The following is an 18,445-nucleotide window of genomic DNA, read 5'->3' on the forward strand; positions in this document are numbered from 1 at the left end:
ATAAAAAACTAAATTTTATATATACAAAAAGTATAGGGACTATTAGCAATTTTAACCAAAAATAAACCTAATGTTGTGAAAGGTTGACTAAATGCTAGTGGATCCAAAAGTCCGGCTAGATTTGGTATGCCCCATTCAAAAAGCCTAATTAGCAACTTAACCAGTTTGAGACACGTGTTCCATCCGTGGACTAATTTGTAAACACAAATAAAAGTGAGGGGTAATTCAGAAAATTTAAATAAGCTTTTACTTCACGACAGATCTATTCATGAAAAAAAAAAGGACTAATATTTAGCGGGAAGACGATTTTTTTTCCTTCTGTTTATTTCAAAAGCTTTTTATATTTAATTTCTTTTAGGGTTTTTTTTCCTTCGCTTTTTATTCTTCAATTCAGTGCTTACTCCTCAGGTTAGTATCGATTTCTTTTTCATTTAATTTTTTTTTGCAATAAATTTTAATTGCATTTTGATTTATAATGTTTAGGGTTGTTATAGGTTTAAGCAATGTGAATAAGAATCATTATGGGTAATTTTAATTTCAAAAATTTTGATTGATGTTAACCTAAAATTTGTGCAAAACTTCGTCATCGGCATGTATTGTGTTAAAATGGGAAGCATTGTATTTGAAAACTTTACAATCACAATGTTATTTCAAAGTTAATGCTTTTAGCCAATTCTTGCTTTGATTGATTTGTATTTGCTTTGATAAATTCTGGGTTTAGCTTATTTTGTGGTGAGGACGTTTAGTGACTGAATTTGATGGACGACCTACATTTAGAAGATAGTACTTATAGTGAGCAGAGTCCAGTTGCTACTCCAACCAATGCTTCAACTTCTGAGAGTGCTTATCGTATGAATCGATCGGCGGTCAAGCAAAAGAATGGGGATGCTGATCTTGTTGAAGGGTGATTACATTTTACACTTCAAATATTTGCTCTTGCTTTAATTGGATTTTTGTTATATCTGTTTTAGTAACTATATATAAGAACTTGAGCCAGTGACTGAGATTTTATTTTCTTAAAGCATCTTTCCTGTCTTCTCAACCCGATTTAGTGGTATTCGATATTTTCTGTTCATTTTAAATTATTTTTCTTGCTTTGATTTTTTGTTTTGTGGATAAATTTGTTTTATTATCCAAGGAGCAGATAGGTCTGCTACAGTTCACAGTCAATACAAATGAGCAGATCAACAAAATTGCTCCTAAAACATCTCAACCTATACAACACAGATTCTTAAATCCTGTTCACAACCAAAACCATAAACCCCCGTAAGCAGCCCGAAAATTCCCCATTCTATTCACAATTGGACATTAACAGTATCATTTCTATATATTCTTTTCTCCTGTACTCTAGCCTGTACACTATCTTTTATATACTTGATGATTTCATTCTCCGATGCTTGGACTCCTTTAAATTGCCTGTCATTGCAGTCTCCAAAATATGTAGATGTAAGCATTCCATGCCAATTTCAGAGCCATTGTGATCATAGACTTCCCTTTCAATGCTGTGACCTCCCAGACCCTCCTTGAAAAATCACACTCAAAGAATAGGTGATTACGAGATTCTTCTCTACAGCAACATAATTGACAAGCACCATCGATGTTTAATCCCCTTGATATTAGCCTATCCTTAGTAGGAAGCTTAGCAAGGATGGCCATCCAAGCTATGAGGGACTGTTTAGGAATATGCATAGGGTATGAGCCTATGCCATCCTACTTTATCCTATTGCTCAAGACTTGCCATGAAGTACTCTCTTTCAGAACATATTCTTTTATGCATAGGGTACTATTGCTTGAACAAATTTTTGCTTTGATGTTGTTTTAGTGGACCTTTGTTTATCTGTTTTAGTTACTATATTTAACTTGAACCAAGTGAGTGATATTCTATATTCTCAAGCATCTTTGCTGCTTCTTGACCCGATTTAGTAATACCTTTTTTTTTCCCTTCTGAATAATCAGTACAACGAAGAAAAAGGTATCAAGAATGCCTGGTGGTGGGCTGCGCCAGTTCAGTGTCATGGGTTAGTTCTTTTTCTTTCTTATATATTAAGTTAGATGTAATCTATTTTCATTGGTATTTTTAATGATATCTCAAATCCTTGATACATTCCTTGAGAAATATAGGAAATATCAGTATGTAACTTTTTGCTTATCTCAATGGAAATTCTGATGACTTTTTTTGCATTCTATGGTCATCTTGGTTGAATCCAACAATTTTTTCAGTTTGTAAGAAGTTGGAGAGTAAGGGGAGCACCACATATGCTGAGGTATGTTTCTGCTATAATATTTGTTTAGTTGACTAAGTCATGAGGTATGATATATATTAATATTTTAGAGTAGTAACTAGTTTTAAAGTTATATGGTGTTTCTATTCTCATTTTACGTAATTGTTATCACGCTAGAGTAGGTTTGAGATTTGTCATGACAATTATATATCCTGTAAACGTTGTAACTTGGTTACTATGTCTTTCTATAAACATGATTATATGGTTTCATGTTGCATTCTTAAAATTGGAATTGCATCTTTCAAGTAATATACCACTCGAGAAATTGTTATGGCCCTTTAAAATAATGGAATATGCTGTCTTTTCTAAATGGGTTAAATCACTATTTGGGGCCTGAACTTGGTAACTATTTCCTCATTGGGGTCTGAACTTTTTTTTGGTCTAAGTTAAGTTCTGAACTTGGCAATTGTTCTCACAATGAGACTTGAACTAGGCAACTGTTCTCAAATTAGAGCTTGAATCTTTTTTTTGTCCAAGTTAGTCCCTGAACTTGACAATTGTTCTCATTTTAGGGCCTAAACTTTAGGGTTTTCAAGGAAATATCAGGGACTAACTTGAATAAAAAAAGGTTCAAGCTCAAATGTGGGAACATTTGCCAAGTTTAGGGTCTAACCTGAACCAAAAAAAAAAATTCAGGCCCTAATATGGGAATAATTATTAAGTTCAGGCTCCAAAAAGTGATTTAACCTTTTCTTAATTGAGCATGAATTTCACAAGTTGAGTTGAGTGGTTTATGATTTTCAGGTTGCAGATGAAATTATAGAAGAGTTTGCCGCCACTCAGAGTAATACTGCCGGATCTTTAGATGAGGTTTAATTCCCATGAATCTTTAAGTTCTTATTCTTTAATCATTTAGTACTTTGCCTCTCAAACATATGCAAAACAAATGAACATTTCGGGGTATTTTCAGTTCCATGAGAAAAACGTTCGACGACGTGTGTATGACGCATTGAATGTACTTATGGCAATGGATATCATTACGAGGGAGAAGAAAGAAATCAGGTGGAAAGGACTTTCTACTACACAAACGAAGGATTTAGAAGAACTTAAGGTAGATAAAATCTTCTAGCAATTATTACTGTATATAACAAACATTTTCTGATAAAACACCCAATAGTCCATGGAGACATAAATTCACAAGAGGGAAGATTGTTCTACAAATCAAATAGTTTGACCCTTCTTTTTAATGCTTGTAGGCAGCACATGTTCAACTAATGACAAGCATCTCGCGTAAAACAGCTTATTTGAAAGATTTAGAAGAACAAGTAAGTTTTTTTTTAACCCCTCCTTTAATTACCTATTAGGCGACATGTTGGTATGAATAGAAAACCTGCTTGTGCTTCAGTTTTTGAGAAGCCATTTAAGACAGTGCAGAAATGATTTTGGTCAAATGTTGCTATTTGACCTTGCTCTTTGCATACATTGTGGATTTAGCACCTGTAAATTAATTTGGTCATTTTCAGTCCCTATACTTTTAGAATTTGAAAATTTTAGTCTTGATTAAATGGTAACTATTAAATTCATTAAGTTTCGTTATTTTCAAAAATTAATGCGGTAAATATATTATCCCATTTGTAATGCCATGTCAACTTGTTATTTTCATATACTACCTACACAAAAACTAATTAATAGATTTAATGATTTTTGTTTGTATTAAGATTGAAATTCCGAAATTCAAAAAATATAGCTGCTAAAAATGATCTAGTTGGGGAACATAGATTAAATCTATAACTTTACGCATGATAAATGACTACTAGCATAATTTAACCAAACAAATTTAATTGTTATCATTTGTTCATGATTAAAATTCCAAAATTCGAAAAGTACGTAGATTAAAATTGATCAAATTAAATTACAGGTACTAAATCCACAACTTACACAAAATATAGGGTCTAACAGCAAAATTTGGTCAATGATTTTTTCCCTCTTTTTTATCTATTTATTTACTTATTTTCGTTTGTTCTTCGAAGTGGTTTATCAGCTGCATTCCATGCCTAAAGTGTCTATGAATATATGTATATATATAAAAGATTGCAGGTCTCCGGAATATAATCAAACGAAACCAGCGGATGCTCAATAGTAGTAATAATAGTAATAATACAGCTCCTAAAGAAGGATTTACGTTGCCGTTTATATTGGTCCAAGTATGTGTATTTCTATCTTTCCAAGTGGTAAAAAATTAGTGCATTCTTTGTGTGTGTTTTAAAATTCGGTTTGGTTTCCTTTATTTACAGACTAGTCCACATGCAACTGTTGAGATTGAGATTTCTGAAGATATGCAACTGGTACACCTTGATTTTAACAGGCAAGTATACTTCATTTTCACCATGGAAAAACACATATCACATCCATTTTGTTTTAGGGTAAACTACACTACTAGTGACCTAACTATTTCAATTGTCTTTTTTCGCTAAATTACATTAGTAGTCACTTAATTATTAGTAAATTTCTTTTTTGTTTTAGGCCAACGGTGATAGTTTTTTAAATTGACATAATAGCAACTTCAACTCTCAACATTTATAAATCATGTCAATTTAGTATTGATTCTAAAAGAACTTAGGGTAAACTACCTAGTTGGTCAATTTTTAGAGTGCTTTCATTTTGGTCACTCAAAATGAAATCCTTGCAATTTGCTCACCCAACTTTTAGGGCACTTTTGTTTTAGTCACTCAAGTGTTAAATCTTTAACGGTGGTTAATTATACACACCATATCATGTTTACACTTTCATTTTGGTCACAAGTATTTTATAAATATTGATTGGGGTAAAAAAAAAAAATCAAGGATTAAAGTGAGAGAGATAGAAGCTAAAATAATATACAAAAATTGTCAAATTGTACTTGTTTGTCCCATTGTTGAAAATTCTATTTTGAAATATAACTTTTTAAATATTAAGATTCAAAATTGTAGTAGCAAATTGGTTGACATTATCAATAGATAAAACATCTTCAACAATTTGATGTTTTGATATTAATTTTAAAAATTATCAATGAAAATTATTGTCTTTATTAGTTGTCCACAAAACCCAACTTTCTTTTGTTTTTATAATTTGAAACTTCTATACTAAACTAAAAGTAAAGAAAAATCCTTCAAATTAATTAAGTTAATTAATTTTAGCTTCTATTTCAAACAAAATTCATAAATTTTTCATCACTTCCTTACCCAAACCAAAAACAAACAATTGGTTAATTTTAATATTATAGTAACAAATTGGTTGATAATATTGATAGATAAATTTTCTTAACAATTTATTCAATTTATTTTGATGTTTTGAAATTTAAAATTTTAATATTAAAAGAATTTTGGCAATGAGATAAATAAGTTGGGTGACCAAAATAAAAGTGTAAACATGATTCGACATGTACAGGTAACTGCCGTTAGAGATTTAATGCTTGGGTAATGAAAATGAAAACGCCTTAAAAGTTGGGTGATCGAATTGCAAGGATTTTCTAAAATAAAAGTGTCTTAAAAGTTGGGTGGCCAACTAGGTAGTTACCCAAAAATTTAACCATCAACATTTATACAATGTGTAAATTTAGTCCTTTTTTTATAGTTTTACTGTTTGTGATATTTAGGGTTAACTTTAAAAGGTTGAGAAAAAATGAAAATTATTATCTTTGGTTTTTGGGTGTTTTCATTTTTTGCATATCTTCAATCAAATTTAGCTGATAAATGTTTTTTAGCTTTTTAGATAAAAGAATCATAAAGAAAAGTAAAGTTGTGAAAAAGATAAAATTACACAATATGTAAAAATTGAAGGCTAAATTTTCTAAAATCAAGATTAAATTGACAAAATGTATAAATATTGAGGGTTAAAGCTGCAATTATGTTAATTTTTAAAGCTGTCACCATTAACCAACTAGTGACCAAAAAAGATGAAATTGAATAGTTGGTGACTACTAGTGTAGTTTACTTTTTGTTTTATAATTTCGATTTTTACCGCGGCAAGTCTCGTATTTTTCTTATCGTTTCATCTTTTATTCGCAGCACGCCATTCAGTTTGCATGACGATGCTTACATTCTTAAGTTAATGCATTGCTACCAACAACCCGAAGGTATAAACCTCTCGCAAAGTTCTTCGATTCATTCGTCTTCAAGCTCTTGCAAAGCATCCGGCGGAGTAAGTAAACCGTTTTACTGGAATTCTGAAACGGATACCGTCAAAAAAGGTTCGTTGAGAAGATGAATAGAATCATTATAGTCATTAGCCTTCTAACAAACACAAGTAAAACTAAATCCATGGTACTTGTATATTGTTATTTCATTTAGAGAAAAAAAAGTATGGGATTATTATTTATTTTGCATCATTTGTTAGATCTCTTGATTTGTTTCTTAACATTGGGGTGAACTGGGGAGACTTGGGGGGTTTCATATTTTGGAATTTTTAGGACCAAGTTGATCAAAAGTCAAAAAATTGAGGAAATTGGTAGAAACTTTTTTGTTTACTTTTTTAATATGATTTTGTTACCACACAAAAGTGTTGAAGGTAATTTGTAATGACAGTTCAAATTATAGGAGGTGCAGAGAGTTGTTAAAGTGAAAGTGGTTCACACTATAAATAATACGAAGAACTATTGGGAATGATAGTTTCGACGTTTTACGAGCTTGCAGAGCATTTTTTGGAGAGATTTAGTAGGGTTTTAATAGGTTTCTTTGAGCTCTCTTTCGACTTTGATTGAAGGGGTTGGGAGCTTTGGCTTGGGTTTTATCTGAATGATGCACTATTATATATGGAATGGTTGTAGAGGTATGAATAGTGGTCTAAATGAGATATTAGTGCTCGTAAGCTATTTGAGTTTGATTCAAAAGAAATTTATACTCGATTTGGTAATTATCGAGTTAAGTTTGAGCTCGAGCAATTCAAGATATCAGTCAGAGTCAAATTTGAACTTAGTAATATTTGACTCGAATGGCTCGCGAGCCTTATTGAGCCTTAATATATATTATAAATCATAAACTTAGTTATCGAGCCCAACTCGAGCTTAGTGCAAAAACTGATAATGAGCTTAATCGAGTTTAAGCTACCAATTTTATCTTGAATTGAGCTCGAGCTTAAAAATAAATGCTCGGTCAAGCTCGAATTTGAGCTTAAATATAAAAATTGATAAACGAGCTTAATTAGGCTTGAGTTGCTTGATTTTATCTTGAGCTGAGCTCAAGCTTAAAAACAGGTTTGATTGAGCTTGAGTTAAGTATTAAGCTTCAAATTTTGAGTTGAATTCAAGCTGTCACTAGGATGTGATAGATAACTTGATAATGGTGTGTGGGGATGAGTATAACAAATTCATTTAGTATGAAATTGAGTCCGGTAGAATCGAGTGGAATTTTTTCTAGATGAGTTTTATTTTATCAACCAAATTTAAATTAGAATTTTATCAAATGGAATTGGATGAAAAAAATGTAAATTAAATAAATTTATTTCAGTATAATAAAATTTTATTTAACTTGAGACTTGAGAGTATACTTAAAGGTGTATAATATAATCTCAAACTCACACACTTACATATGTAGTACTATAAAAGTAAATTCCCTTTCGGTTTCGGTTAAGTAACTCATTGCTTGAGTTCTAAAATAATTATTTAAATTATTTGAATATTCTAAATTATATTTTTTAAATTTGCCCTAAATTATTTAACTCGAGATACTAATTTAAGTTAATTCAAACAACTCAATAAATTATTTAATTTGAAATTTAAAAATTTAATCGATTAGTTTTTTGAAAGAGTCCATTAAAAAGTCAGTGAAGAAGCTCTCATTTCATGAGTTGTCTGCACAAACATGAAAGCAATAAAGGAACTCCATAACCATGACCATGTTCCAACAGTCCCCTATCTGCAGATTTCCGACCATCAATACGAGGAGCAATCCGGTCATTGACAAAGAGTGAATTCTGTTCTGTATTAAGCATTACCGGTGATAAATCTCCGACAGGTTTATGTCCAACACTGTTTCGATCCCTTCTGCCAATATTGCCGGTCGCAGCTCGCCTTTCTACTGCAAGGTAGTGACCGAGGGACCGAGATTTGTTGTTGGTGTATACAGCATCGGTGGTTAGCTTCGGACATAATGAGAACGGCCATGGCCTGGATTTGTAACCATTGTTATGGTTTGTTGAGGATTGTGTAGTTCTTTGCCTTGTTGATGATCTACTTGATAGCTCTAGAAAGCTTGAAAGTCCTATGAGAGTACCTAAGGGTATGCTTTTGTCATGGAAGAAAGAACCAGTGGACTGAAATCAAATCATTTACAAATATTAGTCCAAAAAATATCTTATGTTACTCGGACTCCGACTCAATAATAATCATTAAAATTACATTTTGACATCTAAAAAAATAATAATTTAATCTAAATAGAAGTATACAAAATTCAATTCAAAATTAATTAACTGAATTAAACACTTAATTAAAATTATTAATAAAAAATTAAAAATATATATTATATATAAGCCCAATATTGGGCAAAACGAAAAAATATAAAAGTTTAATTAAGATATAAAATATCTAAAAAATAAAAAATAAAACATCAACACCCTATCACTTTTGTTTTACTACTGAATCTAAAATTTTAAGATATTAAAAAATTATAATTTTATCTCCAATTCTTCTAACACAAAATTTCTAATTTTAGACTTGAGGCTAATGCTCCTATTTCGCTAAATAGGAATATCTGAAAGCGTGTCTAGTTGGGCGAGTTTTCTGCATTGTCAATGGGAAAGTTCTTCCAGCTGAACGAATTTTCTACTAGCATATCAAGAAAAATGCGTTTAACTGAACGAGTTTTCTTTGAAATTTTTAGAAAACACTTCCAGCTGAATGCGTTTTCCCAACATGTCAGCAAAAAGCTCACCCAATTGAATGTGCTTTCACACATTCTCTCCGAAAAAAATCTATTTAATCAATTAAAAAAATAGGCATATATCGCCTATTTAATCTACTATTTGACCTACTTTTGAACCACATTTGCATACATGAGAGGGAAATGTAAAGCTGGTTTCATATAAATGCATGAGGGACCCCCAAAGTGATCCCACTTAGGCATTGAATCAGCTAAAGGATCCAATCCAACAGCTTCCTCGCATCTTCCTTTTTGCTGGTTTTTTATCCAATCTAGTGGGAACTAAATGAAAATCAGGTCAAAATCGAAATACTAACCTCAGTATCAAGGTCCGAAGGAGAAGAAAAACAAGAAGTAGGGGAAGAAGCAGTGAGCAAAGTGGTGAAGGAAATGGAACCAGAGAATTCATGGTTCCTCACCAACCCAATCCTTGCATTCAATGGCTCCAGCCCTAATGGCCACCCTTGTTCCTCCTGCATTTACAAATATATATATTGTAAAAACAAATGAAAAAAAGCATAAAATAAAACACAGAAGAATGAAAATGGTATACCCTTTGTGCCATCAGATTTTTCACTTGAAAAATGCAAAAGAGAAAATTAATGGAGGGTGAAAGGTTGGTTCTTTAATGCAAAACCCAAAGAGGAGGTTTTCTTTTCCACATTTGAAACTCAAAATTGAGAGAGAAAAAAGAGGAAGGGACAAATGTTGTAGCATTTTGATCAAGACATGTTCTTACCTATAGAAGGGGACATAAGGGAAAGAGGAATATTTTGTCCCGGGGCGAGTGAAAGGAGAAAACATGGCACTGTAATAAAAAGAGGGACCAAGGGCTCAGGTCCCAGGCTCTCGGCTCCATGGCATGGCAGACCCTTTCCTATTTCACCAAAATACCCCTCATCTTTTTCTTAAATATCCCAAAATAATATATATTTGGATAAAAGAAAAAGTACCATGGAAGTTTTTGTACTAAGAATTAAATTGTATTTTGCTCTCTCTACTAAAAAAAATGAACAAATCAATCCTTTTATTAAAATTTCATCAATTTCTACTGTTAAAGACTGATATTTATATATCAGAATGATCTAGTGATTTTGTTAACCACACTAGTTTTTAGTAGTAGAAATAGATGAAATTTTTAATAAAAATGACCAATTTACATATTTTTTTGAGTGGAAGAACCAAAATACAATCTGACTTCTATTACAAGGACCTCCATATACAAATCACAATCAAATTAATAATTGAAATATTTCTAAAATCAAATAAGAATAACTATAAATAACCTACACAACTTGCACTTAATTTATATATAGTGAGAATCAAATCTCTAATATCAAAATTTTAGGGTTTCATCTTTAACAACAATATTAAAACCTCTATAATCCAGTTAAAAATTTATTTAAATTCATTCTTACTTAAAATGGTTTAGGGCAATCTTTCTAAGGGGATTGAAGTCATTTTTGTAAAACATAAAAGGATGGGAGACAAAAAATACATTATAAAAAAAAAGTAAAAAAGCTAAAAAATGATAAATAAATAAAAAAGAAATAGATCCGGCCTAAAACACCTCTACTTATACACGAGTGAAGTGTGTATTTATGTAGGTGTGTGAGTTTAAACTTGTATTACATAAAAAAAAAAATTTATGGCCGCCTATATTAATTTATAATCATGTAGTTTATTTTCGGTATTTTGTCGATAATAAATTTATTTATACCATTGTACCAATGATGCTTAGTTTGATAGTATATGTTTTACTGTCCAGAGTTTGCGGATCGAACTCAAGCTCTCTTTTGAGAGTACAACGTGCCTTGTATTTTTTAGATGTATATTTTTTTATTAGAATTTTAGTCATCTTTTTAATTTTATGTTTAAAAGTTCATGTATAGTTTTGAGATTTGTCCTCAAAATTATACATGAATTTTAATTTGATGCAATTATACACATAAAATTTTGACTATGGTTCAAATGTATACATTAGAAGAAATAAATGCATCGATTTTTTTGAGTATGTGATATATAAACATAAAATGATTATATATCAATAATTGTGTTAATAATATACGACAGTTGAATCAAATCAAAATTTTATGTATAAAATTGTATGTTAAACCAAAGTTTATGTATAGTTTTGAGATTTATCTTTTAATGTTAGTTTTTATGTTATGATAAACTATTCTAATATTTATGTAATTTGAAAATTATCTTCGATGGAAATTTTATCTACAAACCGAACAAGAGTTTGGAGAACCCTCAAACGATGTTAATAGGTTGCATTGAATAATCGATATATATTAATATGATGTTAAAATGTATTAATAAGTTACAACATTAAGATATAAATAATCCAAAGTGAACAATGATATTTATATCAACAATATTAATATGATGTTGCTTCGCCGATTGAGTCTTAATTTGATTGGCACGAGTATTGTTGTCAATGAAGAAAGATGTGGGTTTGAATGTACTGAAGTGCATTATCCTTTTATTATGGGTTGGGGAACAACTATGGGTAATTTTAGGCATTGTGTAAAAAAAAAAACCTCAAGAAATCCGGTCGTACCAGAAAACAACATGTGCGAGCTGTGTTACAATCGCGAGTCCAACATACACCTGGTTTATTAGAATAATAAATTAGTGGCAGTGATGACAAAATTGATCGTTTTCTATCGTTTCTGTTTTGGACCTTTTGGTGTTGACAGGTATTCCATCACCAATATTCTATGTCCTGGAGATGTCGGAGTTTTGTATCTATCATCCTCATCATCATTTTTAACGATAACAATCTTAGAATTCAACATACGAAGAAGAGATATATCTAGTTAAATTTTGCAGTATATATAAGGAATATAAATTTTTTATATAAAAAAAATTAAACACTACATTTTTGGCAAAATTCTAGGAGGAAGCAAAGAAGTTCATGACCTCTTCCAAAAAATTCAGTACCACATTCCGGGGTATGCGAGCCGCATTAGGTTTGAAGTTCGGGATGCAGGTGTCACAACGCAATAATTTAACGGTGGTAGTGGCGGCAGCAACGGGTTTTTTTTTTATGCTGGTGAACATTCTGTTATCAATGAAATTTTATATCGCGAAGATGTTAGAGTTTTGTATTTCTCATTATCGTCAACGTTAAAAGTAACATTTTTCGAATTCGACATACGAAAAAGGGATACGGTATAATACATGGCTGAACTTTAACTATATATATACACAGTAAGAGTTCTTTTGGGCATGAATTTAATTATTTTATTTTATTTAATTTTTGAACAAAAATATTTTTTAATTTGTAAAAAAGAATACCGAGTTGAATGAGGCGAAATCCAAATATATATTGGAGTGTGATTGTTATAACTAGGGTGTTTAAATTTCAGTTAAAGTTTAATTCTTTTAATTGAATTAAAATTTAATAAAAATATATTTTTACGATTTTTGGTTAATTCAATTCAGTTAAGATTAATTAAGTGAACTAAATGTTTAATCCGAATTATTAATATTAAGTTTTAATATTGGGTAAACTACACTATTAATCAAGGGCACTATCATTACAAACTGTTTTTCATTTTAACCACTCGTCATTAATCAAGGGTTCAATAATGTTGATGTACACTCATTCTAGTTACTTAATTTTTAATAAATTTCCATTTTTTTTAAGTCCAGTTAGTGCACTTTAAGCGACGATTGATACGATGTATCAATACCTGTTAACAAGTAAAAGAACATATCTTAGATCTAAGTTGACCTGACGGTTAATATTGAAGATCAGAAAAGAAAACTATTTGGATTTTGGTTAGTAGATTCGTGACGTTTAAAGTTGTTTCATAAAAAAAATTAAACTATAAAAGAGAAAGAGAAAGAAAGTTTTCAATTGGTGCAGAACAAAAAAGACCACACAACAACGATTATAATAGCCTAGTAACTTAAATGAAAATTTTCGGATAGTTCAATGACTATTTTGTAACTTTTAAAAGTTTAATGACTTTGAGTGTAATTTAACCTAAAAAAAAGCAAGTTTGGCAGTTAAGTTAGTTAGAAGAACAATCCAAAAGTAGAAAACTAATAAAAAGGAGAAACTTTTAATTAAGAACCAGACAGTCGTAAAAACTAAAACAAACTGCCCCCGACATTGATGCCTTAAATTCTTTGAATCACTTCTTTTTATTTTCTTCATTTTCTTTCCTTCTTTTCTTTTCTTTTTTCTTTTATTTTCTTTCTAACCAAACATGCAATCACAAAAAATTCCTTTTTCCCTGTTATTGAATTCATAGAACCATGGCTGATGATGAAAAGCAAATGCTTGTTTTGTTATTTATATGATTCTCTTATCAAAAGGTATATTTTATTTTTATGAAATGATTATTTTGGTTTCTGTTTCTGTTTCCCTTGCTAATGTTTTTTGTTTGGCTGGCTGGAAAATTTGGGTACTGGAAAAAAAACCCAGAATTTTCTCTTTGGTAAAATTGCAATTTTAGTCCCTTTCATATATAATAATTTAATGTAACACTCTTTTCCCTCTTTGTTAAATGGAAATCTTTCATTTTTGGCCTTTCTCAAAACATTTCGATTTAAGCCATTTTAATACAAAATTTCAGAAAATTTGGCTTTAGTTAAATGGTAAAATTGTGATTTTAGTCCCTTCCAAATACAATAATTTAATGTAACCCTTTTCTTGCCTCATTGTTAAATGAAAAGTGGCCTTTCTCAAAAGTTGAACAATTCGATTTAAACCATTTTAATACAAAATTTGTAGCTTTGGTTGGCGAGAAAATTTGGGTACCCGAAAACCAAGAATTTTCTTCTTTGATTAAATGATAAAATAGCAATTTTAGTCCCTTTTAAATATAATAATTTAATGTAACCTTTTTTTGCCTCCTTGTTAAGTGAAAATTATTCTCCAAAAATGAGATTTTCAATTTAAGCCATTTTAATACAAAATTTTTAGCTCTTGTTGGCTAGAAAATTGGGGTTCCGAAAAACCTAGATTTTTCTCCCTCCCGCATAGCATGCCCTTTGGTTAACAACTTTAGTCCCTTCCAAATATTATAATTCAATGTAATCCCTTTTAATGTCTTCATTAAATGGAAATTTTACTTTTTTGGTCCTTGTTAAAGTTAAAAGTTCAATTCAAGTCATTTTAATACAAAGCTTTTAGCTTCAACCCACTTTTTTTTTTAAAATTTTTTTTATCTCGGGTCATCACACAATTCCTGAATTCACCCCTGCTTGCAGAATAACTCGCGCTCGATGGATTGAAAAGATCAGCAACATCAAAAAGCTCGTAAAATCGTTACCGAAGAAGTCGAGTAAAAAGCAAACAAATCAGCAAGCAATGGGAAAGAACTTGCGAACCAACAGTTCAAACATGTCGATACCACAAAGTCATAATCCTAGATGCATGTGGGGCATTTTTCATGTGCTTAAATACCATCATTGGAATCGACGCTTCATTAAGAAACGGATTTTGAACAAGAAACAAGGCACCGGTAAGCTTTAGGCGAGTCGGTTTTGATCAAAGCCCGAAAATTATCCGACGAATCGTATATGCTAACTAGGTTTTATGGTTCATTCATATCATAGGGGATGAAAATGCAAAAGATCAAGCAGTAGAAGGCTCAAATGAAAATGTTGAGGATACGTCAAAACATAAGCAATGTGAAGCAGCGAACGCTAAGGTGAGTTGATGAAGTTAGGAGGCTAAATTTAAATTTTAAACTGTTAAGGGATCAAATTACAATTTTATCATTGTATTAACTTATTGTTTTAGAACTTTAAAAGGGTTTAAACTGAAATTTTATCTTATTAAGGAGGCTAAAGTGCAATTTTACTATTGTATAACCTTATAATTTCATAAAATTTAGAGGGACTAAAATGAAATTTTTACCATTCTTGAGGATTTTGCTTAAGGGCCTAGATAAAATTTTAAAATTTTTGAGGGGGTCAAAGCTAAAAATTTATTCTAAAAGGGCTTAGATTATATTTGAATGATTAAAAGACTTAGAGTGAATAAATAATGCTTTAGAGGGACTACTAATAATATTTTTTCATTTGACCAAGAGGCCAAAGCCCTTGTTTTCTCCTTTGGCTTCGTCTGTTATCAAAGACTATCAGTTAAGTGGATTTAATTAAAATTTCCATTAAGCCTCTTAAAATTTTTGAAATTTTTAATTAGGACTTGTAAATTTTAGAAATTCTTATTAAGCCCTTCAAATTTTTAAAAAATTTAATTAAACGCTTAAAAGTTTTTGAAAATTTTAATTAGATCCCTAAAGCTTAATTGGAAACTAGCAGGTTGAAGGAAAGAAGAAACAAAGCAGCACAGGATCTAAAACCTCAGTGAAATCACGATTAAAAGCACTTATAACCGAAGAAGTAGCGAAAAGGAAAGGCCGAGGCAAGCATCAACGATGTTCAACGTACCCTATACAAACTAATTCTGATACGGACCAACATGTCGATGCTCATATCGATGATCTTCTCCCCGAAACGGAACAAGGTAGTCCCCGAACATCCGAAAAGAACAAAGGTATATGTTACGGAAGCGGTTCCGAGGATCAAACCGTGTCGAAATCCCCAGAAGAACATGTTACGAGTGACGAAAACGACGAAGAACATGGTGTCGGGAAAGGTTCGGTCGAAGAAAAAAACATGAAGAAGTTGCTCGAAAGTGCGGTTTTATCGCCGGAAGAACTCGAAGCGAACAAGAAAGCATTGGAAGAACATGGCAAAGATATTGGTCCAGGGTATGAATCTAAGTATTTAATGGATGCTTTAGATATAATTAAAATGAACCAAGGGTTTTTATTGACAGTATTACAAGATCCTGATTCACCTTTGGCTCACCATTTTCATAAACATTTAGCAATTAGTGCTAAAATGGGGATGCCACAAATGGAGGGATTGGGTTCGAGTGGTTCAACCGGGTCTAAACAGTGTGGGGAAAGTTCGAACCGTGATGGAACCGGTGAAGATATAGGTAGGAAATCAATGCCATTGATAGCTGCTGATCATAGAGCTGAAGGGATACATAATTTGAACCAAACAAAGGGTGAAATGGCTGATATGGGTTCGAGTTCGGCGATGAACCGATCCGAAATGGTGAAGAAGAGGTTTAAAAGCCTTAGAGAAAATATAAAACATGTAATACAAGAGAGAAAAAAAGAGAGGCGTAGGATAGCAATGGATGCTGTTCTTCATAAAATCCCACATCAAAAAGGGTTTTCAAAGGACTTGACAAAGGACATTGTTGATCATTTCAAGGATCCGTCACGGTTACGAAAGGTTTTCTCTTCGTCTTTGGCTCGACGGGGAAGTATGCGGCTCGAAAGACGGACATCTTTTAACGAGGCTATCGACAAGTACACGCAGCTTTATGAATCTAGCTTTAATAAAGAAGGTAAAGAGGAAAGCATGTCGAAAAGGGATGAAAAACGAGATGAACCGATCGATTCGAGTGGTAGGACTACGAAAAAGTATATGAGAAGGTTCCTTTCATCACCCGAATTATATTCTTCGGCTTATCTCTATGAAGCATTGGCTTCCGAGGTCCCAACTAAATTTTCGGAGTCTTTGGGGTATAGCTCGGAAGTAGAAACACTCGGAAAAACTGAGTACAAAGACAGTTCGATAGGTGTTAGGGAAGGATTTCCAGTTTCTTCAGAGCCGATATCCCAAGCGGAAAAAGCCGGTGATGAATCGGAGAACTCGGTGATCGTAAAGGATGATGTTACACAAATCGAACCGGACAGCAAACCCATAATCATGACTATTACGGAACTGGAAGAACCAGTAGAAAGCTCCAAATTACAAGGTATATTATCAAGTCCTATTCAACAGATTATATTTTGCTTTTTTTATTTTGAAAATGGGTAAATTAACTCATTTACGTTAAATCAAAGAATAAATTAGTTTTTCTATTAAAAATTTCATTCAATTCTATTGTTAACAACCGACCCTTGTACGTCAACATGATGTACACGTGACATGTCATGTATCACTGTCTGGTTATTCTGTTAGCCATGTCAGTTTTTAACTATACAGATTAATGAAATTTTTAACATAAAAAACTAATATGCTCTTTGAACTAAAATAGAGAGACTAATTTACCCATTTTTTTAATTGAAAGGATAAAATGCAATTTAATTTTTAGTACATAAGCCTCTACGATACTTTTACTTCAAAATTGTACATTTCCCTTATGAATTATGAATGGTTGATGGTTAGAACCAGATATCGAGCTAAAGCAAAGCTTTGATCTTCTCAAAGATGAAATCGAGTTTACACCCGACTTGCAACCCGAAATCAAGGATACTACCCCTAAGGTTGCCGATGTAGGCATATACAAGTTCAAGAAATTCGAACCTTTAAAGGAGTTAGACATACATAACAAACATGAATTCACATACGTGAAAGATGTGCTCGAATTATCTGGATTCAGCGGAACCGAAGCGCTCGGCGCATGGCATGCGGACCAGGAACCATTAGATCCCATGATGTACGAGGAAGTTAAAGGTTGCATTATATGTGACCCTAATTGTTCCATGGAAGACGAAGAAGTCAGTTATTGTAATCACCCGCTATTGTTCGATTTAATCAACGAGGTCCTCATTGATGTTTACGAACGATCGTATAACTATTACCCTCGAGTTTTGTCTCAATTATGTCACATTCATCCGATGCCTATGGGACAACATGTGCTTGAGAAAGTGTGGGAGACGATAAGTTGGTATTTGAGCTTCAAAACTGGGTACGATAAGCCGTTGGATTATGTCGCGAGTAGGGATCTAATGAGGAATGATGGGTGGATGAATTTGCAATTTGAACATGAATGTTTAGGTCTTGAGGTTGAAGAGCAAATTTTCAATGATCTTTTGGAGGAAATTTGTTCATCAGCATGATGGCCTCAAGTGTTTAATGAAATTTTGTAAACTTGATTTGATTGTGTAATTAATACTTGTTTTAATATAGGTTAAAGTATCGGGAAGGTCTCTGTATTATAAGGACTAGATCAAATTAGTCCCACTATGATTAAATGAATCAATTTAGTCCTTATATTAATGAATCAAATTGATCAATTTAGCCCCTATATTAAATTAAAAATTCTTATCATTTTAAAAAGATCAAAATGCAATATCACTATTTATTAATTTATATCTTTGGATTTTAGAGGGGTTAAAATACAAAATTTTTCATTTTAGTGCCGCCCCAGGTATTGAATATTTGATTATTTGAGCTTGGGTATGGATAAGAGATTAAGGTTTATTAATTAAAAAAGGATAAATTTCAAAATATTAAATAAACTTTGATTGTGGTTCAATCCTACATATTTAA

General features: G+C 31.7%; 3 protein-coding genes across 6 annotated transcripts; 2 read left to right on the top strand and 1 right to left on the bottom strand.

Moving 5' to 3' along the window:
* The first annotated feature begins 259 nt into the window (after window positions 1-259).
* Window positions 260-6,867, top strand: LOC107944004 (transcription factor-like protein DPA). 3 transcript variants are annotated; one of them, XM_016877819.2, is made up of 10 exons: window positions 260-408; window positions 722-904; window positions 1,957-2,018; window positions 2,221-2,264; window positions 3,027-3,092; window positions 3,193-3,333; window positions 3,479-3,547; window positions 4,313-4,426; window positions 4,517-4,587; window positions 6,269-6,867. In XM_016877819.2, exons 2-10 carry the CDS (start codon window positions 759-761, stop codon window positions 6,465-6,467), a joined length of 912 nt encoding a protein of 303 aa, XP_016733308.1. In that variant the 5' UTR covers window positions 260-408; window positions 722-758; the 3' UTR covers window positions 6,468-6,867. The 3 variants fall into 3 exon arrangements, with proteins under 3 accessions (XP_016733308.1, XP_040936293.1, XP_040936294.1); XM_041080359.1 differs by lacking the exons at window positions 260-408; window positions 722-904 and adding an exon at window positions 975-1,692; XM_041080360.1 differs by lacking the exons at window positions 260-408; window positions 722-904 and adding an exon at window positions 1,725-1,780.
* A 1,145-nt stretch (window positions 6,868-8,012) lies between these two features.
* LOC121209553 (uncharacterized protein At3g17950) lies at window positions 8,013-9,898 on the bottom strand. The gene is made up of 3 exons (XM_041080361.1): window positions 9,669-9,898; window positions 9,433-9,588; window positions 8,013-8,510 (listed from the first exon to the last, which is right to left on the bottom strand). Exons 1-3 carry the CDS (start codon window positions 9,678-9,680, stop codon window positions 8,034-8,036), a joined length of 645 nt encoding a protein of 214 aa, XP_040936295.1. The 5' UTR covers window positions 9,681-9,898; the 3' UTR covers window positions 8,013-8,033.
* A 3,346-nt stretch (window positions 9,899-13,244) lies between these two features.
* On the top strand, window positions 13,245-18,187 carry LOC107944006 (uncharacterized). Of its 2 annotated transcripts, none has more exons than XM_016877822.2 (5): window positions 13,245-13,450; window positions 14,348-14,601; window positions 14,696-14,790; window positions 15,407-16,925; window positions 17,339-18,187. In XM_016877822.2, the coding sequence occupies exons 1-5, from the start codon at window positions 13,398-13,400 to the stop codon at window positions 18,010-18,012; spliced, it is 2,595 nt and encodes an 864-aa protein (XP_016733311.2). In that variant the 5' UTR covers window positions 13,245-13,397; the 3' UTR covers window positions 18,013-18,187. The 2 variants fall into 2 exon arrangements, with proteins under 2 accessions (XP_016733311.2, XP_040936296.1); XM_041080362.1 differs by having other exon boundaries at window positions 17,345-18,187.
* The last annotated feature ends 258 nt before the right edge of the window (window positions 18,188-18,445 follow it).

This window comes from Gossypium hirsutum, chromosome A11 (genome assembly GCF_007990345.1).
Source record: "Gossypium hirsutum isolate 1008001.06 chromosome A11, Gossypium_hirsutum_v2.1, whole genome shotgun sequence".
Lineage (NCBI taxonomy): Eukaryota > Viridiplantae > Streptophyta > Magnoliopsida > Malvales > Malvaceae > Gossypium > Gossypium hirsutum.